Source organism: Colletes latitarsis, chromosome 8, assembly GCF_051014445.1.
Source record: "Colletes latitarsis isolate SP2378_abdomen chromosome 8, iyColLati1, whole genome shotgun sequence".
Classification (NCBI taxonomy): domain Eukaryota; kingdom Metazoa; phylum Arthropoda; class Insecta; order Hymenoptera; family Colletidae; genus Colletes; species Colletes latitarsis.
The window spans coordinates 24,251,101-24,274,477 of NC_135141.1; the positions used below are offsets into that span (position 1 = coordinate 24,251,101).

The 23,377-nt window shown below is 34.6% G+C and overlaps 6 protein-coding genes and 1 long non-coding RNA gene across 11 annotated transcripts; 3 read left to right on the forward strand and 4 right to left on the reverse strand.

The window, feature by feature from the left end:
* The first annotated feature begins 25 nt into the window (after window positions 1–25).
* Window positions 26–4,450, forward strand: Flash (FLICE-associated huge protein). Its single transcript, XM_076770400.1, has 4 exons — window positions 26–122; window positions 562–725; window positions 806–999; window positions 1,066–4,450. The coding sequence occupies exons 2-4, from the start codon at window positions 663–665 to the stop codon at window positions 3,989–3,991; spliced, it is 3,183 nt and encodes a 1,060-aa protein (XP_076626515.1). The 5' UTR covers window positions 26–122; window positions 562–662; the 3' UTR covers window positions 3,992–4,450.
* Window positions 4,064–6,135, reverse strand: LOC143344389 (uncharacterized). The gene is made up of 2 exons (XR_013080101.1): window positions 5,655–6,135; window positions 4,064–5,473 (listed from the first exon to the last, which is right to left on the reverse strand). It is a non-coding gene; the product is annotated as an uncharacterized LOC143344389 (long non-coding RNA).
* Window positions 4,703–7,163, forward strand: LOC143344386 (putative acetylcholine receptor chaperone). The gene is made up of 4 exons (XM_076770410.1): window positions 4,703–5,069; window positions 6,147–6,285; window positions 6,402–6,508; window positions 6,586–7,163. The coding sequence occupies exons 1-4, from the start codon at window positions 4,959–4,961 to the stop codon at window positions 6,697–6,699; spliced, it is 471 nt and encodes a 156-aa protein (XP_076626525.1). The 5' UTR covers window positions 4,703–4,958; the 3' UTR covers window positions 6,700–7,163.
* A 65-nt stretch (window positions 7,164–7,228) lies between these two features.
* Window positions 7,229–11,129, reverse strand: Vta1 (vesicle trafficking 1). 4 transcript variants are annotated; one of them, XM_076770404.1, is made up of 6 exons: window positions 10,697–11,121; window positions 10,585–10,630; window positions 10,254–10,380; window positions 9,739–10,173; window positions 9,282–9,473; window positions 7,229–9,210 (listed from the first exon to the last, which is right to left on the reverse strand). In XM_076770404.1, exons 3-6 carry the CDS (start codon window positions 10,360–10,362, stop codon window positions 9,056–9,058), a joined length of 891 nt encoding a protein of 296 aa, XP_076626519.1. In that variant the 5' UTR covers window positions 10,363–10,380; window positions 10,585–10,630; window positions 10,697–11,121; the 3' UTR covers window positions 7,229–9,055. The 4 variants fall into 4 exon arrangements, with proteins under 4 accessions (XP_076626519.1, XP_076626518.1, XP_076626520.1 ...); XM_076770403.1 differs by having other exon boundaries at window positions 10,254–10,384; window positions 10,697–11,120; XM_076770405.1 differs by having other exon boundaries at window positions 7,229–9,207; window positions 10,254–10,384; window positions 10,585–11,129.
* An 80-nt stretch (window positions 11,130–11,209) lies between these two features.
* On the forward strand, window positions 11,210–12,954 carry Mrpl46 (mitochondrial ribosomal protein L46). 2 transcript variants are annotated; one of them, XM_076770407.1, is made up of 4 exons: window positions 11,210–11,576; window positions 11,726–12,073; window positions 12,163–12,305; window positions 12,378–12,954. In XM_076770407.1, the coding sequence occupies exons 1-4, from the start codon at window positions 11,519–11,521 to the stop codon at window positions 12,648–12,650; spliced, it is 822 nt and encodes a 273-aa protein (XP_076626522.1). In that variant the 5' UTR covers window positions 11,210–11,518; the 3' UTR covers window positions 12,651–12,954. The 2 variants fall into 2 exon arrangements, with proteins under 2 accessions (XP_076626522.1, XP_076626523.1); XM_076770408.1 differs by lacking the exon at window positions 11,210–11,576 and adding an exon at window positions 11,692–11,725 and having other exon boundaries at window positions 11,786–12,073.
* A 25-nt stretch (window positions 12,955–12,979) lies between these two features.
* LOC143344383 (18S rRNA (guanine-N(7))-methyltransferase) lies at window positions 12,980–14,655 on the reverse strand. Its single transcript, XM_076770406.1, has 5 exons — window positions 14,232–14,655; window positions 14,131–14,168; window positions 13,872–14,050; window positions 13,212–13,638; window positions 12,980–13,131 (listed from the first exon to the last, which is right to left on the reverse strand). The coding sequence occupies exons 1-5, from the start codon at window positions 14,268–14,270 to the stop codon at window positions 12,987–12,989; spliced, it is 828 nt and encodes a 275-aa protein (XP_076626521.1). The 5' UTR covers window positions 14,271–14,655; the 3' UTR covers window positions 12,980–12,986.
* A 427-nt stretch (window positions 14,656–15,082) lies between these two features.
* Gapvd1 (GTPase activating protein and VPS9 domains 1) lies at window positions 15,083–23,215 on the reverse strand. The gene is made up of 15 exons (XM_076771152.1): window positions 22,432–23,215; window positions 20,990–22,337; window positions 20,445–20,644; window positions 20,139–20,298; window positions 19,789–19,962; window positions 19,550–19,711; window positions 19,204–19,471; window positions 18,998–19,086; window positions 18,476–18,906; window positions 17,835–18,312; window positions 17,455–17,687; window positions 17,120–17,376; window positions 16,817–17,028; window positions 16,354–16,739; window positions 15,083–16,276 (listed from the first exon to the last, which is right to left on the reverse strand). The coding sequence occupies exons 1-15, from the start codon at window positions 22,561–22,563 to the stop codon at window positions 16,145–16,147; spliced, it is 4,662 nt and encodes a 1,553-aa protein (XP_076627267.1). The 5' UTR covers window positions 22,564–23,215; the 3' UTR covers window positions 15,083–16,144.
* Between the last annotated feature and the right edge of the window lie 162 nt (window positions 23,216–23,377).

Sequence of the window (23,377 nt, forward strand, 5' to 3'; positions counted from 1 at the left end):
AGTAAATTACGAAACGCGCAGGCGCGATTCGTCCATCAGGGACAACGCAACGATATCTCTCGATCGAGTAATGTTTGCTGTTCGACGAGAGTATAAAAAAACAGGATAAAATTATACATTAAGTATGACGAAAAATATCAGCTTCCAAGAAAATTTGAAATATTTTTAATAACAATTACATACAACCTTACGTAGTCAATAAATAAATTAAAAATGTATCCAAAATAAAATGCAATGTTTTTAGGGTATATCGAACACAATATTTTTATTCTCAGCCCTTATAATATTTAACCATTTATTTCATTCAAGTTATGTTATAGTACATAATAACTAATAGGTATAGTGAGAATAATACGTTTACACATTTTTTATTGGTCTGGTCATTTAGACTCCTTATAACCGCGTGTTTAAGGCGTTATATAGAGAGACAATTATTTATGAATTTGTAATTGGCATTATTAATTAAACCACAATGATTTCTAATACATAGAGACGAATGATAAGATGTAACCAGATGTAATGTGTAACGTGCGTTTTTGTAAAGTTTTGTATGACATGTAGAAATGCAAGACCTGCTGTGATGTGTGGTGTAATCGAAAAGGGTGCAGAAACAACAGGATGATCGTATTTCAATTAAATTTACGTGCGGGAGAATAAAAAAGATGGAGGATGATATCGACATTTATGCAGATCTGCCAAGTTTCGAAACGAAATGTGACGGGGACGTAAGTATCGCAAAGCAATATTTTGTTTTCTCACAAGATTAGGTTAAGTTTTACATCATAAAATCATATGGTATTTATAGTTCGTATTAAATAATGAAGAAAACATTACGCATGAACACGTAGAATTAAAGAAACAAATCGCAGAGCTCACAGTACAATTGGAAAATTTTCGAAAAATTAACGGAAATATGGAGGTTAATATGGTTTCGCTATTAAAAACAGCAAAAGCAGAAATTGCACGAAAAGATAAGATGATTGAGGATTTGAGAAGACAGTGAGTAGATACTTTTTCTTTTACTATCATAACAATATTTTCTTAACAAAGATATGATCATTGTAGGCTCGACGATGCAGCATTCAAGAGAGGCATGTATGCCAGAACAAACGAGTACTTGGCTCGCAAATCAACTAGTCGTGGAGGAATTACAAATACCTGCCACAAGTCAGTTGACTTTCCTTTGCCACCTATTGAAATTAAACAGGAACCATTAGAAGTAGATTCAACGTGTAACATAACTAAAGATCCTAACTCAATTAAATCTACCTTAACACCTATTACAGTTTTCGGTGAACGATTACGTAAAAGAATTGCAGATGAGCAAAATTTAGAAAGGAAGGACAAACAACCAAGCAAGTTCACTGTTAATGGTAATAATGGAATGTGTGTTGAGGGTTATGTAGCTGAAAGTGATAAGGAAAATGGTTCAATGCGCGATACTAATTCCTGTAATATGAGAGAAATTGAGGTGCGTGTTGACGCACAATATTCTGAAAATGAACGTACAAAAAGCCCTAAGATAACATCAAGAATCAGTTCAAAGGATTTCCTAGCTAGCGATAAAAATGAAACTGATACGAATCTACAACGGAATTCGGTGCTTGCTGTAAACTGTACAGGGAAAAGAGCAAACGACGACACAAGTAAATCCATTCCTGCTAAACGAATAAAATTTGAGGGCGAAGAGTATTTTTCAGGATCAGCGAATAAAGAAGGAAATGAGAATGTCGCCGTTGAATTCAAGAAAAAACGTGATTCTGTGAGGTATAATAAATTTGAGCCTTCTGATAAATTTGGCGAAATGGAACGCGTCACAAAAAGTTCAGATACAGAACTTGACTACAAGATGAATGCAGATATTAAGAAACGTGGATACCTTATCGACAATACTGTTAAAAAAGGTAAAAGAAAAAATGTAAAAGACGAGGACGACGTATCGTGCGATAAGAAAGTCACAAAAGTACATTTTACGAAACGACATTACAAGCACGCAGAAACTCCGATGTTTAAATTAAATGAAAGAGACATGAATTATCGTTGCACTGAGTTAGCGAGGAAAGACGATTATCGAAGTGACACTATTGAATACCATCAAGCTAAGCGAAAAGAAGATCGTCGCGGGAGTGATACAGACGATAATCGATCGCGCACAAAGTCAAACTCATATAAATATAATCGGGAAGAAAAACACATTAAAAACAAAAATAGCAAGCATGTCAGTTGTGGTGACAAGGAATCTTGCGATCCCAGAAGTACGACGAAACGTTCTTCAATGGATCGAAAGACCAATAATTTGCAAAGTAATAAGCATTACGATGATTCTGGATTTCGACGATTGAAAAGTGTTGACAGAACAACTAAACCGTACAAGAAGCAAAACGAAATCGACGACTGTTCGTCACATTGGAAGTCTAGTGTAGTAAAATCTATCGCACGTTCACAATATTCTGAAGTTTCAAAACGTGAAAGGAGTTATGAAAATAGCTGTGAAAGAAGTCGAGAAAAGAGCTACGAGAAAAGTCGAGAAAAGAGTCGCGAGAAAGTTCGTGAAAAAAGCCGTGAAAAGAGTCGAGAAAAAAGCCGCGAAAAAAATCGAGAAAGTAGCATCGAAACTAAAGAATGTCTGGCAAGCATTGTACAAGTTAGACAACATGTACTAACAGAAAACGAACTTCCACAGAGACCTCACGATTTGGCCTCAACTTCACAGAAACACGATGATCAACTGCAAAATTTGGAAGAGTTAGAAAAGGTGAAGATTGAAGTTACATCAAATAATAGCCCAAGCAAGGATAATGAAAGCGAAGAATTTAAAAAACCCCAACACGATTGTGATGAACTAAACGTTTCCGTAAAGATTGATGTAGAGAAAAAGGAGATAGAATGTAATAACGTACAAGATGAATTGGTCAAAGATTCGAACGTACTTTCCAACGATGTTGCGACGTGTTTACCAATTGCATCCTCGGGCAAACAATGTCTTGAAAGTAACGAAAATATTGATAATGTAGAAAATGTTGAAAACATTGAGAAATTTATTCGCAACTATGCTTTCAACGATGAAAATCTCGAGAAGGCAGAATCGGTATCGGAAGCTGCTGGCAGAGAAAACCTCTCCAAACACACAAAAGAATGCATATCGACGAATGATAATGCTTATAAATATAAGAAAAATTCTGGGGAACATCATATACCGGAATCTAATGTTCGTAAACTTCTTCCGCTTGATGAAAAACAAGAAACGAACGTGAAAATCAACACAATTGAACCGAGCGATACGTCCCTATGTGGCTCCGAACATTATACCGAGAACGATCGCATTGAAATGCAACTAGCGTTAGAAACTCCTGTGAAACATATTGAAAATTCCACGAAAGTGAATAAATGTGTATTGCAAAATTCCATCGAATTATTGAAAAAGGAGTCTGACTGTTTAAAAATAGAAGGATTTGTAGAAAATACCTCAGAAGTTCTTCGAAATCATTCTCTGAAATCGTACGAAAAAGAGAGTAACGTCAATGGCGGTGATGTAGGCGTTTGTAAAGATTTAAACACTAGTAACCTGATCAACTACAACGATGATCAAAACATTCAAAACGACCGTAAAAATGATTTGAAAGGAAAAAGTAAAATAGAAAATACATGTGTTACGATACAATCGGTCCAAGAGAAGAAAGATGAGACCAACAAACGACCGATTAAAGAAGAACAATTAAACGAGTTAGAGATGTCAACCGACAAATCCAACGGTACAAATGCAAAGTATACGTCAACGAACATTCACGGAAAAGTAATTCTATTCGCTCGTCGCAAGAAACCCGTGTGTTTAGCAAACAACAACGCGAATATGACTGTTCTTATAAATAACACTTTCGATTCTAGTATCAATTCAACCGACACAAGTAATAAAAAGGAATGTAATTTTCCTTTAAAATTAAGAGCCCGCAGGCGTTCGCGACGCGAAGAAAATGATGTAGTTTCTATTTGAATAATGAAAATCAATTACACAGTAATTGTTTATACGAGGGAAAAGAAGAATCCTGTCAAGGAAAAATGCGCCTTTAATTGGTATTTTTCGCATTTCTAAATTCATTAGGATACGATACTTATTGATTGAACCAACATCGTTGAACTTTGTACTTGGTTCTACGACTGTTCGCGTTAGAAAAAAAATTGTATAAAACTTTGTAAATAACACGTGTGCATAATATACAACAATTAAATAGAGAGTGATTCCTAACAATTTCTCAAACGTAGTTGACGTAGGCGAGCGTGCTATTTTTTTATCCTAAGTGTAAAGACTTTAATTTGAAATAATACAACATAATCAATACCAATAAAGCTGTCCGACCATTAAGTATTGTTAAGATTAACTATGCTCCCGGGAAACCATTAAATGTTTCCTTAAACATTTATTTCAAATAAATAATATCGTGAAATCATTTTTCTGTCCCTTTTGTTTAGCGATTACAATCTGTACGAAAAGCTGGCGGAAAATTGAACAGAAATGTATATATGGTTATAATTGCAACAAATACCACGACGGCTAACTTGTCTCTAGAAACCCCACCAATTATGTTACAGGACAGAAGGTAATGCGACGCGACGCACAGCGTCCTAGCGTCGCGTCGTACACGCTCTGCGCTGTCGCAGTCGGAATAGACCGAGCAAAACCGAGAGAGAAAGAAAAAAGGAAGTATGAACACCAATATATCGTGTCCATAGCCGTCATTTGTAAGATTCGAATAATTCTTAAGGGCGCTCGTGAGAATAAGTTTTGAAAATCCGTAGATATGTACATATAGGTAAGAGACGGACAGTTTTACCGAGCGTACCCAAGTCGCGCAACTCCCCAAATTCGCGGCTACAGCTCGTCGTCCGTCCAGCCCAGATTCCGAATCGATTCTTCCGTACGACTAGCGTTCGCGTCGCAAACGGTTTCACGTTGTCGAAATATGGGCTCGATCGTTCTAAAATCTCTCTCAGTCCTTCTTGGTATTTTTTTTGTCTTCGTCGGTACCATGAAGCTGACTTCGCATATCAGCAAGGATCTTCACAAGGACTTGGTGAGTCAGAGCTTGCTCTTCGCGTAATTATGTAACAGAAATTCACCCTATGTTATGATTCGCGTTTCACCGCGCAATCTTCTTTCCTTCCATGTTCAATTTTCGGTTCTTGATCGACTCTCGAATGTACTCCTACGTTACGTTTGTCTCTGGTTTTCGTAGCCCCGCACCACAAGTATTTTCTTCCTTGCCTTTTCTCCGATTTAGTCGGTTAATCGTAGTTGCACCGTGTTGTGTGCTAGCTGTCAACTTCACCAATCATCATTTCCCTCTTTCGTTCTGTCACGTTCGTGGTGGTCCCTCGCTTTCTTTTGCTTCCGTTTTTTCACGCGTAAAACTCGTTCCCTCTCGTTTCAAAGATCCGGACGGCACACGGTGCTCTGCTCGATTCGCACAGCCGTTATCTATTTGATCAAAAAATACTCGTCGATGCGTAACATGTACAAACGCGCGCGCGCTCGCGCCCATTTGTTCTTTTCATTAGCAAGCATGTCAAGAAACAAAACTTAATAAATACTAATAAGAACATATTCTCGTTTTATTTTTTATATTATCAAATAATTTTTTTGAAAACGTAAAACGTACGAGGAAAAGGAGGGAATTTAGCAATAGTCTTCTAGCTACGAGCCACATTGAATATTTGTCACTTGTCAAAACATAATCCAACTCCACATTCAGTCGAAATATATTTCAACGGTTGTTACTCGAAATCGTTTCATACGTATCTTTTTTTAAAACTTATGCAGTCATTTGATGTTCTAGAAATAATAAAACATTTGATTTTGTCAACATTCGAATATCTGAAATTCCTTCTAACGTGATCAAATTTTAATGTATGTAATTCGTTTTCCTCGATACGCCTCGTGAGAAGATTATTTTTGTCTCCTGTTGTTACCCAATGTCCAAAGTTCTAGTAAACCGTCAACCTTTTGGTGATGCGCCAAATATCGCTCCGAGTGCCAGCGTGCGATGTTTACTATAGCCAGAAATTGTAATAATTTTCCTCGCATCGAGTAATCCACTCTCTGCCCATCATCTGCGGCTGTTTCTCAGCCGACTGCTTTACTATGTTTCTAGAGAAAGGAGTATGTCAAATATGCAAAGGTGTTTCCTCTTTCTGGTACCCTGGATTTTAAAGTACCGAGCAAATGGTACAGAAGAGTTGTCGGATCGCTCGAGATCATCTGCGGACTTGCAATGGCGATAGTACCAAGTCGTAAGAAAACATTTTTTTCCTGTTCCTCCAATTCGCTTATTTTTCGTGTCTACTTCCGTATCATCAATAAACAATACATTATCAAAATATTTCCTATTTTACTATTATCTTTTCAGACAAAATAAAGAACGCATCGAACGCGGTATTACTGTTGCTGATGTTAATGGCCGTATATTCCCACTATATGGTCAACGATAAATTTGAGAGAATTGCTCCGGCATTGGTGAGAATAAAAAGAGAGTTCTAAATATTCCGTAATATTAATGACAGAAGTTTGTTCGAATTCGACCGTTCTTTTAGGTATTCTTCTTCATGCTGACAGGACGATTGGTGATAGATTGGCAACTTAGACGAGAGGACGCACAACCAGTAACGGCGAACGGAGTCGACGATAAAACCAAAAAACAGGATTGAACTCGTGTGTCAAGACTTTATTTCGTGTTAAAATAATTACTGATAAAAGAGAAAACGAGTAAACGTTATGATCTTCTTCATCCCGAAGCGCGCGCAAATGCCGATGAATTCGATCGACGTTCGATTTCTCATTTATTAGCTGTGAATGCATACACGACGATCGAGTTGTATTCGTTCAGCTTACGGAGCACATTTTTCGAAAACAAACTCATAACCATAAAAATCCTGAATCATTAACCTCGTACCTCGAAGAGTAAAAGTATCGCTTCGTTCAAACACGATCGGTATATTAGTCTAGTCGCCTATGGAGGGCCATGAAACACAATTAGCTCAAACACAAGGTATTAACTGCCATTTGAATTAATGTGTTCTCCTTGATATCGTATTAAGATGTATGTATGTACATGTCCTTAGATAACGATTAACGATATTGACATTGTAATACACGCTTGTGTTCTCTCTGTTTTCTTGTTGCTTTCTGCTTCTTCTTCTTCTTCCTAGATATGCACTTTTTTAAAATCGTATGAACAAAAATATGTAAAAACGATCATTAAGTAAAACCGAACCAAATTCGTTTACTTACTCAGTGGTTCACCCAGCTGCGACCTTAAATATAATAATTTGACGATCGCACATTTCGGTTTAATCGTATTTATTTTTAGTATTTCAACTTTTGTATCGAAAGGGACGGAGATTTATTGAGAGAGTAACGTGAAAATAAAGAGTAAAGCAGGCACAGCACATTCACACTTACGAACAAAAATATGTACAATCTTTTGGAAACCATTCATAAATTGAGAATATTGTTCGTTTTCTAAGGTGGTTAATATTTTTAGCACGTAAGGACGGCACGAAATATTTTAATTACGAAAAACTAATATTTACGATAGTACTAGTTACCTTCACTTACGAACTTTACACGCTTTAAAGAACGCACGTGCGAAGTGAATACAATTATAACATAAAATTAAACATATAAACGTATAAGAGTTAAATAACAAAGGAAACATCCAGGCGATCAATGCTTGGTTTTCACTTTTACCAATATCCATTACAAATTTTTTAATGCCTTCTTTCCTACGACATCCAAGAACAAGCTCGAGCGCCGATTCATTCTCGATTTTATACGCGTACAAGGACGAGTTTTCGATACTCATTCCTTTAAGTGAATTATGTAAAGTGCCTAATACTTTATTGTTCAATTTACTGTTTAATTATATCTATAGTGCTCACCTCAATGCAATCTTTTTACCGAAACGGCATCAAATCAAGAAATCAACGCTTCTACTATTAGCTAACGACGTAGCTATACAAGCATAGTTCAGAGCAGCTTTTTCTAGCAAGCAGCTCTAGCAAAGGGAGGCAGCAATTTGTTTTTACATGCTGGCATTACAACAGATGGGTTTATTCACATTCTGAACTTTGTTACAAAATACTGGACTCCACCAAGGTTACCTATTGGATTTATCTTTCTACAAACTCTTTAACATGCTTAATTTGCAAATTGGAAAAATATGTGGGCAAGGCACTGCAAACATAATGAAAATAAAAACTTATCAGATGTCTAACTAATCGAACAAGAACCAAGGAGATAATATGATTTTAAGTTCCAGCAATATAGTTCCAGCTGAAGAACCAATTAATAATATAAGTAACATTCAAAGTGACGGAATATTCAATATGGACGTAGATTCACCACCTATGGCATTAAAACATACAAAGTCGGAAATATCTGATAATTCTAGTGATCTTCTAGGTTTATTAATTGTTTGTAAAGAGCTAGCAAAGATGCTATGCTCCCACTTTAAAAATTCTGCTATTAAGAATTGATTTACCAAAATTGAAAAACTTACTAAAACCACCCGACGATCTTTTCAGTTTCTAACTCCTACAACTTACATTTGCCTATAAAGACATATTTCTGGATTTCTGCTCATGTTGGCATAGTTGGAAACGAAGAAATAGACATAGCAGCTAAACATGCTTGCACCATATTAGCTAAAATAATACACATTTCTGTTCTTTATTATGATCTAAGTAGTACCATTCCATTCTAAGTATCACTACTGGTTAATCTGATTATGGTCACTAATAACCGAACAGGTTGGTGTGATCTTAAGCTTAAAAAAAAATAGACAAGTTTATATTCAACAGATTCTCGATGTTCGACGTGGCTGTAATAATGTAAACGATTCAATAAATAACTTATTGAATTTGCTTCTGTATTAGTTAAATTGCAGTTACTCGTGTTTACATTACTGTTAACAAGCAATAGAAGTCAACCAACTGCATGTAGATTTTATCGCGAAATATAAATCGTTGATCGAAATAAGTTGATCATTGAACAAGATTACTCCTAATCATCTGAGTCCTTCGCCAGTGTCAATATGTTTAAAGCCTTTCGAAGGTTTGTCACAGCTAAAGGCACATCATCGTAATTCAAAGCACCTCCAGCCCATTTAATAAATTTTTGTGCGTTGTTAATCTGCTCTAATGACAATTCAACTCCTCCTATTGAATATGCATTCTTATCGTTCAAATAATTGCATACGAATCAATTAAATTATTTATTTGTGATTTACCTTCAGTTTTTAAAGTCGTATAATAGTCGTCTTCTTTGACATCAGAAGGCAATTTCCCCGCGTTTCCTTTGCTAGTTGAATTACGCGTTGAATCGAACGAATCAATATTATGACTATCAGTTGATCCATCTGTATTCAATGGTGCTTCTTCTTCTTCTTTTGTTTTCATTGTGGTAACAGAATCGTTCAATTCTATTAAAAGACAAAAAAAAGGTAAGACGAGATTTAGTTATTACAATAAAGGAAAATCAAACTATTTTGTCATTAATACAAACGTTTTTATAATTTCAAAATATAGAAAATTTTATTGGATCTCTTATTTATAGTAATTTTACCTAAAAGCTAAGTAATAAGGATTTTTTAAATACTATTCAATAAAAAAATTCTTTTATTAAATAGGTCTGCAGTATGGTGAAATTTAAAAAATACTGATGCAAGTGTGGTGCATTTTCTTCACCTTCTTCTAAACTTTTCTCCAAATCAATGTTGTCCGTGTTTTCTTCAATTGGTCCTGGTATAGGTGTTTCACCATTTTGCAAACAATTATAAATATATGTTGCCTTCCATTTAGCATACTTTCTCTTTTGCATATCATTTTCACTTAATTCACCAATTACAGTTAAAACATCGTAAAGCAGGCCAGCTGTAAAAAAACTCTGTGCTACTTTCTTGGTAATGTTAGAAGCTCTATCGTTTGTATCTGCAAAAAGAAAAATTTTTTCTGCCCAATTTTCCAAATGTGCCTGAGCCGCTGCATCATTTGTGATAGCTTCATTATCACGTGACTCCTTTTTGGTCATTTCTAACCAATCCATTAATTTTAATAAAAAATTAGTTTCCTCTGGTGTTTTGGTTGAAAGCTTTAACCCTGTTTGAAGAGCATATAGTCGACCTGTATCAATAAATTATAGCTATACTTTGACAACAATTAACAATCTGAAATTGTTAATTAGGTCAAAAGCAAACACATACACCAATAACTAACAACAGGATCTCGTTGGTCATAAACTGATGCTATTCTTAAAGATTGTTCGATACTCTTTAAAGGCAGTGGAATCTCTGGCAAATTTAGTCCAACCATGTTAAATGATCCTTGATCCTACCTTGAATAATTTTCAGTTCTTTTTTATTTGTTGTTCTATTTTTTCCTTCTAACTTTGTTATGATTGTATTTTAAAAAAATGTTTAAGCACTTTGTAATTAATACATAAGTTATGGCACAGTGAATAATAAAGAAATGGAATATAAACTCGACAATTCGATGTGTCAATGAATCTAATTAATAGGTGGTTTATCAAATTACCTTATCAATGTAGATCGTTCCTGATCTTGTGAGAGATTGAAAATTGCTAAAACAATAATAAACGAATTTCCTGCATTAATCAAGTCTATTTTTTACAGACTTAGGTATTTGCCGACGATGTCATGCAACTGTCGATTACTTCCAATTCTTATCACGTATTACGTAGCAGAATCTATCAGTCACATTGCTCAAAAGTTAGGTTCTATTTAAAATTATAGTTATGATAAATAATAATAGAGAAAACGACAATATTAAGAATAATCTAGATCAGTATGTATTATTCGTTTATGCGTCTTGACAGATACGTTGTTGACTTAAAATCAAAACATTGCATTCTATGCTGAAATAATTTCTGCTGGGGAAACTTCCTCTCACTTCCTCCTATAAACATATATAACAATATAGAAACTTGTGTATGTTATGTTGCATGATTGCACTTGCATGGATGTGTTATATGCGATGATTTGATGTAAAAAACAAATGTGATTAAGTTTTTACTAATTAAATTTTGCTTTATAGCCACTTAAAGACAAATGAATTGTACTACGTACTTTGAAAACTAATCAAAGAAAAAATAACTAAACTACTTTTAAAACTAGTTTTGTATGTTTAAACATAATGTGCATTAACATAAGTTCGTAATATTTAGTATATGGATTAGTCTGATCTAAAACCTATTTTTATTTTTAATAAAAAAGAAGACACTGCTATATAAGGATTGATACTTCTATTACAGCAAAACTAGATGAATATTCCGTTTTCTTCACCGTTAGATAGCATCACAGGATTGGTGAAGTTTAGACTCTAAATTCTGAAACTATATAAACGACAAAACTACTATCGTTCGGATATCATACCGCTTACGTAGTGCGTATATATGTATAGTATTTATACACTCTATCTGCTCTTATCCATTTTAATTTAATAGTGAACAATGTTGAAAAAAATCTTAACAATGCATACACCAAACGGTACTCCCCTCGTAACGGCGAGTAAGTTATATGTTTCATCGATTTCAATATTCTGTGAATTCATTGAATATCATTCATTACTGCAACACGATCTTGTAAATACATCGTTTTAAATTGAAAAGGTTAAAGGTAAAAGTAATTCTGTAAATCAATGAAAATTTTTCACACAGGTGCTTTATCAACATCTAAGGTTATATCTCGAGCCTTATCACAAAATATTGAAACTGTAGGAACATGGGACCTGTTAAGCGCCGTTTGTTTAGAACGTCACCCAATAATTACAAAATCAATGCAAGATATAGAATTTAGATTCAAAGAGTTGAAACTACAGGAAGAGTATGAAAATAGTTTATTATCAGACTTCGAGATACGATTAAAAAAGGAAAGCCAGCTAACAAAAAAAGTGACTACCGATGATGATGATGATGATGATGTACTTGTTCATCAAACGGCTCAAGACTATGAAGATGCTAATAAACAAGAATTAAAGAACTTTAAATTTGCTCCAAGAATATCTGGTATATGCATCTATAACTTTACCTCTCAAAATTATTTAAGTACAATACCTTCTAAAATGAAGTTCCTATCATACTTATTGAAATTATAGAATTTGAAGAAGACAATAAGGTTGTATCATTAAAGCGTAAACTAGATAAAAATCTAATGTTATTGGTAGAACAGAGTATTGGAAATGCTAATTTTTGGATTCCTCCCCAAAGTGTAAGAAAACAAGAGGAAACAATGATACAGGTAAGACTTGTTATTTATTACATTTTATTGAATGGAATACCAACAGAATATTACTTTGCCCCATTGTTTCAGACTGCGTATAGAACTGTACAAGAATTATGTGGGAATAATATAAAGGTAAAATTTTATGGCAATGCACCAATTGGCTTTTATCAATATAAATATCCAAAAGATATGCGAGATAAGGGACAAAATGGAGCAAAAATTTTCTACTTTCTGGCAAAATATATAAGTGGTGATATTTCTTCTAATGTAAATTACTGTTGGTTAGATCGAGAAGAATTAAAAAAAACTGTCCACCCTAATATTCACGAAAGTTTATCCCAGTTTTTGATACCTGAGTAAATTATCATAGTGTGCAACAGAACTCTAGTTACTTAAAGTATATTATAAATTGTATAATTTCCACATAGAAAATTATATTTAAACAGATTCGTTTCTGCATTTATTTTAAAGGAATAAAACATTTATAAAATATATCCTTTTCTGCTACCTTAAGTGTATTTTACTCGCTATACGATTATAACAGAGATTTATTATATATTTATTGAATCAAATTAAATATTATAAATGTAAATAAAAAATTTTTTCAGTTATGAACTCGAACTTTATATGTACATTTAGAAAATATATGTACATTTTTGTTGAATTCTGTGCAAAATATATAAAAACTATTGTATATTAAAATTTATTACATCTTCTCCTTCCAGTATACTTTGAGTCTTCTCGCACTTTCTTTCCCTGCTTTCTTCGTCTTTCTTTCTTTTCAGCAATCCAATCTCTGCTCTTTTTTAATGGTTTACCTCTGGCTTTTTTAATTTGCTCTCTAAAAAGATAAAATAAATTATTTAACGCAAAATGAAAGTAAAACTATGATCAAATTTACAAGTTTAATACAACAATAACCTTCTAGATGCATAAGAAATAACTGTGTCATCTTCACTGATGCCTAAAGCTTGTGGTAGAGCAGCAGGTCCACCTGTCATTAAAACTAAAAAAAACTTCTTTGCCTTAGTACTATTTGGAAAATCAACGACTACACCTCCATAAAAACCTGCCTTTGTTGCTTGTGTTGTAACTAGTTCAATTTGTTCACTGTTTTCAGGATAAAACTGAAATACAGCTCTGGCAGATCTTGATAAACATGAAAACAATGTGGAAAAAAATTTATATAGACGTTTTGATGGATTATGTGAACTTTTATCAGCATTGCACAACCACTGTAGAGCTGAAATGCTAATTGCCCCATCAAAACTTCCAGCTCTAAATGGCATTCCTTGACCCATATCTCCCAAAATTAAATCTCCATCAACTTCTCTTTCCAAAGCTACACCTATGGTTGTAATAAAAAAGATTGCAAATGATAAATATCTAATTACTATCAATGGTAACAAATTAACAGCTAACATTTGTCTTTCCAAACTGAAAAATGTATGAAGTAAAATATATGTCAGATCATCTGATGAAAAAATCTAAGCAGCTACATTGTACTCTCACTGTTGTACAACTGCCACAACTACAATTCCACAACAATATTAAATGATTACAGATTTCATATGTATTTACCAAGCATTGCTAAAGATATATCAATTCCTATCCACACGTGTTCACATTCTTCAATTACACTGCCACTTAGACCAGAACCACAGCCAATATCCAGAATTAAATTAGTTTTCTCTTCTGACAACAAAAGAAGCTCTATAGCACGTCTACACATTTGTTCTTGTATATCTATCATTCGAGAGCTGCAAAATCAGAAGATATACTTGTTACTATGATTTAAATAGAATATAAGAGCTATGTACATAAATATAAAGTAGTGTACCTTTGTGTGTACTTGCGAGCTTCAGTTTCATCATAAAACTGTGTATAAAAGAAAATCAGTAAAGCATCACAAAGTAATAAATTGAATATAATTCATCTTACCACTTCAGGTGGAGCTAAATGTTCTGGTCGTTTCGACATTTTTTCTTGTCCTTATTAATTAATTTCCCTTATAAAACTCTTATTAAAGTGAATTATTACGTATAATACAAGGGGCTTGTACTCCAGTTCATTGGTACTTTCGTCTTTGGATAATTTAATATCAACAAATGTTTAAGATGCAATTAAGTTCACTTAACAATACTACAATTCACTTGTTAAGACACTTAACAATAGTTTCTTTTGAAATACTTATTCAAGATCAGATCACGTTTTAATGAGAGTTGGTTACAATAAGGTTAGGCTCAGTGTGGCCAGACCTGGCATAATTGAGTGTATGAGTGTATCGACATCGGTCGTCGACATTAGTAACGACGAACTTCCTGAGCGTTTAACGGAATGGTGGGGAAAGCCAACATATCCTACCGTACGAGCCACATGTTACGCCAGGTCAGCATTTCATGCAACTTCGGGACTCTGAGATTGAACATCTCTTTCTGAACTCGGTTACTGAGTAAGAAAAATAATTATTCGTTCCATTCAGGGTCGAGAATTCTGGTTTGCAAAGATCTTTCGCAGACAGCGATTAAAACGAACAACTCTGGTTTCTTTGAACATGAACATGAGCAAAGTCTGTTCTTCACATATTGAGTATAAATTTAATCAGCTGTTTATAATCAATCGTATTAATAACATATATATGTATACATATACTCATTCATAGGAATAATAATAAAAATTTCTTTCTTTTCAATAGTTGAAACATGATCAGGGAGTCTTAAAACGTATATTTCTTAAATACGATATTTATTCTAATTTAATAATAAAAGGTAAATAAAATTGTTTGTACAGCAGACAGTTTATAATATATAATTGTAACAAATCGCAAAATACATTATATTTGCAAATTTGAAACGTATTTAACTAAAAGAAATTATAATGCTATATACTATTACTCGAAACGACTTTTCTAAGTTCTGTTGCAATTTGTGATCTATTGTTTATACACAGCATCGAATCTTTTTCGACATCTAAGTCGAATTTAATAGAGTAATGTGGGTATGTACTAATTTAAAAATCTAACAACGAGGTGTATGAAAAAATACAATATGTGGGTATTCCTTAATAAAATAAAGCCTTTTTATATAAAAGCAAGTTATTTTTGCTAGTTTAAAATAGAGTAATCATTCTCATGATAATGCATAGGGTAAAACTCAATTGTAATACATCAAATGAATGCATCCCTTAAAAAAGTTGGCAATTTTTCTTTTACATTTAAGTAGTACATGATATTATTTTTACTTTTGTAAGATACCGAAAATATTCGATTTTTTAGTGGGATGGAATTGGTTGACATTTAAAAATCATTATCAATGGTTCTAATATAGGTACTAACAATAGTAACAGGAAAAATAATGATACATGTAACAATGAGGTTGAGAATAATTGTAATACTAGTTATAATAGTAATAGCAACAGTAGCATTAAGGACAATAGCATTCATATTGATAATGATAATGATGATGATGATGATGATGATGACAGTAATAATATTTGGATCATTATGTTTAATTAAAAATCAAGTTAAAAATGATAATTACGATATTTGTAGTACTGAAAGCAATAATAATACAAAGAATAATGGGCATAAAACAAGTAAGTGGTGGGAGTAATAGCAATAATAGCAGTGGCAGCTTTAGCAAAAGTAGTGAAGTGCAGCAGTGCTAATAGCAATAATAATATTAATGTTGCTGACGATGACGATGATAACGACGTTGATTGGCATAGGAAGGGAGGTGGAGGAGTATGATAATTACGATGACTATAACAATGGTGATTATTACGATGACAATGATGATGAAAATTATGATACACTATTTCTACAGTTCCAACAGTATCTTGTTACTAAATGTGACTTAATCCATTGTTTTTATAAACTCAATTGCAGAACAGAATTGCGTCCACCAATATTGTTCTTCACCTTCTAGTCTGTTTCCATAGAAACTATCCACGTATTGTATAGTTGAAAGCAAGGACGGTGGATTAGTCTGAAAAAAGTAGTCCAAAAAAAGAATAGTTTATATGGTAAATTAATAAGTTGCGAATAATAACAAACATAACTTGCCTTTATGATAACATAGACCAAAACAGGAATAAGATCGTCGGCCGCGGGTACTCCTCTCTCCGTTGCCATTGAAAGCAAATTTATGATAGTTGTAGCACAACGAAATACACATTGTAGTTTATCTCTAGGAGTTTTATACGCTGATATTACAGCTAGTTCGGCTTGTGCCCACGGCCAGGGACACTCATAATGGTATATCTTAGGAATTCGTAGATCTTTATGATTAGGCGTCACAACTTTGGCCAATTTCTTAATGTGATCGTGAAGCAACTGATCCCGGTAAACATCACCGTCCCCATTTGGATAAAGTGCATTATGATAAACGCGCGCCATAACAGTTCTTTCAACCACAACTCTGGCTAATACCAGTTGATTTTCGCTCGCGCCTACAAATGTCACTCGATCGTAATCAATCAACACAATTTATTAAGTCAGTTTCGAGGTCGAAGAAATTCTTACTTACATTGCCATATCGGATCATTGTCCATTTTCGAGTGAACCTTTCCCAGGAAGGTATCTACCAAATCTTGTTTCTCGTCCGCCAAAGTCAGTTTTTTGAATTCATCACAAAAATGCAAAAGGAGCGACTCTTTTTTTTCTAAAAAGACTCTTACGCAAACGGATACGAGATGATTGTTAACGGCATCACGGTCGCATTTTACTCTAACACACAACCTTTACACAATCGCATAACATTAATGGAATTAGCATTAATCCTTACTGTTACAATACACCGAATTTAAATTAAATTGATGTGGAATTATACCTGTCTAAGTGAGCCAACGTGGAAAGTAATCCTTGTCGACATCTTATTAAATATGCAACGTAAGGTGACCGTTTTTGATAATCTTCGCACAAGGATTTAAACAATTTCCTACATCCGTCGTCATTAAACAATCTAACACAACGCAGTGTTTCGTGTAGATGAGCTATTAACGCTCTGTCCTGTAAATTGATAGCTTCTGCTAGCTGTAATTGTAGAAAAGCGACCAATTCGTTCTCTTTCTGAGACCAAGAATTTCGCTGTAACAGAAAGATCGTCGTGTTTTAGGTTAGTTCAATGACAAGCAACGAAGTTAACAGGCACGCAGGAAACTTTACCTCAGATGTAGTAGTCCAGGGAATATGCTGAAGATCAGCGGTACTGAGAACCATACGTAATTTCCTTTTCGCATCGGCAAATGCATAAGAGAGTTCAATGTTATTTGGATCTATCAACAGTCTCTCGTCCTCTGTTGTTTCCTTTGTACGAGAGTGATTGCTCTCGATCGATGCAGTATCGCTTGCTGTGCTCGGTTTCCTCCTGTATTTGGCCAATATGTCGTCTGTACTATCTAAAAAGTTTTCATACGTCAATTTTTTTCATTATTTTCTCTTGCATATTTTTATTTTTGTGATTATCTCAGCTCCTGGTTTAATGTATACAATCGTGACAAATGTTTAATATCGATGATCTAAATGTGAAAGAATACCATACTTACCATTAATCGCGTTACCAGATGATGTTACATCTTCGGACATTATTCTACGTAATCTGTGTCGCCCTACATCAACACTGTCTACGCCGACATCTCGTTCGTACCACCTACTGATAGTACCATCGTCAGAACTACGGATTGCCTTACCCCTTCGATTTCTCAGGGACATTTTCAATTTCCCAAAGAAGCTCCTTTTATTCTTTTGTTCGTCATCCAACAATTCTTTGTCTCCACGTTCCGCGGTCATATCGAAACTGATACTTTTTGGTATGGCACCGCTAGATGCGTTAGGTTTTGGAGAGTCGCAGTTTCCATTAACCAATAATGTCCCCGACAATGGTAACTCTGAACTTGTGTTCTTCCCTCGAGATTCAGAACCAGAACTACCTCTGGACATCAAGTTATTAATACCCAATCCAACACCTTCTAGGTCAGTTTCGCCAACTGTTTCGTTAGCCGAACCAATGCAGTTTTCTAATTCCTACAAAATTATTTGAACGGCGCTTTGAGAAATTAATTATTATTATTATTTGTTATATTGGAGGAATTAAGTATCGTCAATGTACCAATGAAAATGACAGCAGATATAATAATAATAATAATGTCAATACCGATTATGATAATAATAATAATTAGGAACAAACCTCTGATTTTGCGTCGATGTTTCGCGATTGTTCTGCGCTCGACAAAACCGGTGGTGAAATATGATTAGCTAACAGCAAAGCCGGCGCAACAGCTGCTACCCCAATATGATTATGAGTCGAAGTCTGCTGTTCCATTTGACCCTTTCCATCGTCGATGTGGAGTTTGTCCATGAGATGAACTAATCCATCCTCGCGCAACGATTTACCGTAATCTCTAACACTGCCGATATTGTTGGCATTTTTGTCGACATATTCTATCGTACCTCTTTGATAATCAGACCTATTTTCATTTTGTCCAGTTATATTCGAAGAGGATGCTGAAGGGGATGTTGTTGGCGAAGGAGTACCGGTTGCAGAAGATCGTGTATCTTCTCTGTTAATTGGTATCGATTGAAAACCCGTTGCCGTGCATTCAGTTGATGTTGTGTTTTCTAGAGACGAATGAAATACAAAATAAATATTGCAATTTCGACAATCGTGTCTCAACGTAAAAGATGACGCTTAAGATAAAACCGTTCTTACGGGGAATCGCCTGTGTAAGTGTTTCTTCCGTAGCCTCTGCTTCACTGCGTGCTTCAATCTCAATTTCAGATCTCGCAGTATCATCGGACCTGGAAATAAAACAAATGCGGCGACACGTAAATGAAATGTATTACGACTGCCAGATTCTTCCCATTCACTTTTTACCTACTTCGTTTCATTCTTTGACTGTTTTATTTCAAACATACCTTGCAACGCTAGCAGTATCATCAGTGTCAACTTCGGTCAATCTCTCGGAATCGCTAGCTAGTACATCGGTACTCCATGCTTCGGACGCAGTTTCACTGACATCTAATGCCATATGTGGCATTGATTCCGACGTTGTCGATATAACCGGTGGGTTTTGCTCCGACAGAGGAGGATACTGTATCTTTTCTTGCTGTTCAACCATTTCACTATCCGAAGCTAGAACATCTGTCGACCACGTATCAGACACCATCGAGACAGTCTCGTCACCTAAAAATATACTGGCTAATATAATGGCTGAAACTTGACTTTTTCTAGACATTACGCGTATTTTCTTCTTCTCTATACCTTCGATCAGCTTTTTAATCTCAAATTTGCAAAACTTGTCATCTATTTCAGACCGACTTTGTTTCGTTGGTATATTCGATGGAGGTAAATCCAATTGTCGTGCTTCGCCTGCAGCACGTCCTTCGTCTCCTTCGGTGATTTGAGATGATGGCGTATCACGACCTACAAACATAAACGCGAAAATATCTGTAGAACTTTAACCTTTTTCTATTTTATATATTACACGTATGCTGACAAACCTGATATATTGGGCGTTCCTCGACCTGAAACGCTGGCAGACACCATATCCGATAAATTATCGTTTTGATCTTCTGTTTCTAGTTCAAGAGAGGAAGCAACGCTGTGATTTGAAGCAGCTTCTGAAACAGCCTCCAAATTGTCCGAGGTATTTCCGATGAAACCTTCGAACAAAACTAACAATATTCTAAGTTAACGTCTGTCCCTTATAAGAGAAATAATTATCATAATATCATTGCATGTACTTTCTTTCCCTTAAAGGGAAAGTAGAAATGTAAATTGTATTTGATTAATTTTTATGATTTTTCAATGTACCGGATATAAATGGAAATATAAATTCCAATGAAAATACCTTCATCATGTGACAATGAAAATCGAGTCTTCTTTTCTTGAGTTTCTATCCGTTCAACCCCACAACTTCCCCGTCTGTCGTGTACGTTTGGTATGTCATCCGAAAGATTCAGAGTAACAGGTCCGTTTTCCATATTGGATCCAAGTTCCATACACAGGACCTATAATATCGAAGAGAAAAATGATCAACAATATATTCAGACCTATCAAATTGTAAATCGAGAAATTTCATTTAACAAAATCGATTCAAATTACGAGTCAAGGAAAATTAAAAAATGTTTTATAAATAGAAAAGAACATTACGTACTTTCTGTTCGCTAAGAAGTCCCACGAATTCTCCGGTATTTGGTTCAAACGGAATAACGAGAACATCTTGAGAATTTTTCTCGGTCGATTCTTCCTCGGGGGTTGAAGTACCGTTCATTTCGTCTCCTCCATCATTAGTTGCATTAGACGAGTACGATGACGATGATGACGATGCCGACATTCGTACTACTCGTCCTTTTCCTACCGCAGAAAGCAAACTTCAATACGTCTTCTTCTCCATTATTCTTATACTTCCAGCTTTCTTGCGTTTCTTTCATCTTTAAGGTACAGGAAGGAAATAAGAATCAGTTGTTCAGATAGTTAGATGGGAATTAAGGAGATGTAAGAGTCTTCAAGGCCGTAAAACATATTCTTTTAGGGCATACATGAACTGTGAATTGCAAAATAATATTGTTTGTTTATAATACGTATCTAAAGAACATCTGACGGACATTTCTACGCGTCGAACGTCCAAAAATGTTAAAAATTGATGAATTGTATAATGAAAGATGAACAAGAATAGATGTAATTTTACAACATAATTACCTTTCCCTAGAAGGCCCCCACGTCGGTTGCTTGTTTCGACGTTGACGTTATTAGTCAGTTTATTAGTGATTAATGAACCGGAAGGTAATTGAAAAAGCATATCGATTAATTGCTTTGCATCGAATGTCGTGGATCGTGAGACGTTTTCTGCGGTAGTTTCAGCAGCTATGGATTGAAGAAATATAATCAAAGTGTTTAGTTCTGTTTCCGTAAATAAGGCGGCAGAACGAGAAAGGCCTCGAAATTTATTATTGTCAATGACGTTAGGCTCGTCCTCGAGTTCTTCTGTTGTACCATCCACTATTGCATCTATTATAGAAGAGACAGAATCCTTGTCGAATTTCTTGTAAAGATCGAACGTTTTACTATCGACTGTTTGATACTTCATTAAAGAAAGCATTTGCAAAATTTGTCCAACTTGCATAAGATTAAATCTAGCAACGTAGCTGATAGGCGCGTCAGTAATACCGTATGGTTCTGGATTTACTATAGCAGGACATATGAAATATGTGAAAACCAAGTCAGTGCACATTGCATGCACTTCCTTTGGATCGATGTTCCCATTTTTTACCAAAAGTCCTGCCATTTGTCTAACCAACCAGCATACACTGCTCGGAAAACAATGCATATTTTCTTGTATACTAACTATGAATCTTTGAGTTATGCGAAACAATGAATTAATCGTCCACAATCTGTAACGCTGCAACTTCATTTCATACTCGGGAGTACCTTCCTTTCCAAACTTCTTCAATCTCTCTGATGGAGGAAATCTTACAGGTGCCTTATCTGGGTCAATATCAAGAAACATTTCATCCTCCATTAGTAACTGTACAATAGGATTATGTAAAGCAGCTGTTAGGAAGAATTTGGCCGAAAAAACACTCTCATGAAAGACAGAGTAAAATCTAGAAAATGCACATGTGCCATGTCTGAGTAACCTTCGAGGATTATCCGAGGGAACAATTTGTAGCAGCATCAGATGTCTAAGTAATTTTAGAACCAAAATTTTATCCTCTGGTAATAAACAATTGCCATATAAACCTGCTGCCAATGATTGAACGATATTTTGCACTAAATCTGGTAATAATTTATCTCCCTCTACCAAACATGATGCAAGAAGTTTAGGAGATTTTCTAAGGGTGCCTAGGAATTCTCCATAAGACAAACAAGCCTGGTAACGTAAATACTTATACGCATCAACAAAACGTGAATTTTCCAAAGTATTTGCTTTTTGACAACAAGATGCTGGAGTACAATCTGGTCTAGACATTATTAATCGATTTAGATTAACTCTTTGTTGTGCTGTAATCCAGGCCTGTTGTGCTAAATTTGATGATGCGTATAATACCTGAAACAATTTGTACAACTCGTTGATATTATTTTTCATGCATTGTTCTATCACTTTTCTATTTTCTCTTCTAATAAGCAAAATTAACATGTACCTTTTCATTGAGTATTTGCAAATTTTGTTGTTCAGAACTGACAAACAGACGCTCTTGACGCAGATGACTGGCCAGTTCGATCATATCCCACTGTAGTGTTCCTAGGGATTCTATGCTGTTTGCCGACGACATTGCTGAGCATACCCAGGGAAACAACAAATATCACGAAATTAATTCAATTTGGTTTTAGCAACTGATAATCAGTTAATGGTTTGCGGGTTTTTATAAGATATCACTCAAATACCCAAAAACGATGTATTATGCCACAACCAACACAACCACTGTTTTGTATCAATCAGCAATATTTTTACTTTCTATCTTCTTATATAAGATAAAATTTCTACAAAATGATTAAGAGATAAAACAGAATGGTTCGAATGTTGGAAAATACAAAAGAAAAATTATAACAAATTGCTTCTGGTGAAAACTCCGTATCTTCTCAAAGCGTGGTATATATTTCTTCAATCGATGAACGTATTTCAATAATCCGTAGTTAAGCGTTGCTCACAGAATCATAGTACTTTATTGTTGTCCTTTTTATCTCGAAACAACACCCCCCACCGACACACAATCATTTTCTGTTTTAGGTTAGAATTTTCTATGACAAATGGCTGTGCTTGTACTTTAAATCGAAAATTAAATGTCGATACATAACTAGTTATTCGATTATTCGAGAACATATCGAGTTTTAAAAAAGAATCAAAATGCTCACAATCAATTAGAAATTGAAAATTTTGATTTTTCTAAACGTTGATAAATTGTAATCTATTCGTGAAATAATCGGAGATACTTATTACATTTCATTAAAAGAGATTCTAGGCAAACGAAATGTTTCTACCTGTTCTTCTATTTGATTTGTTATACAGGAGTTTTCAATATTGAATAATTGTAATGTTTTAAATAATTACAATCATATTACAATTGTTTACGTAACTACTACCTGAAT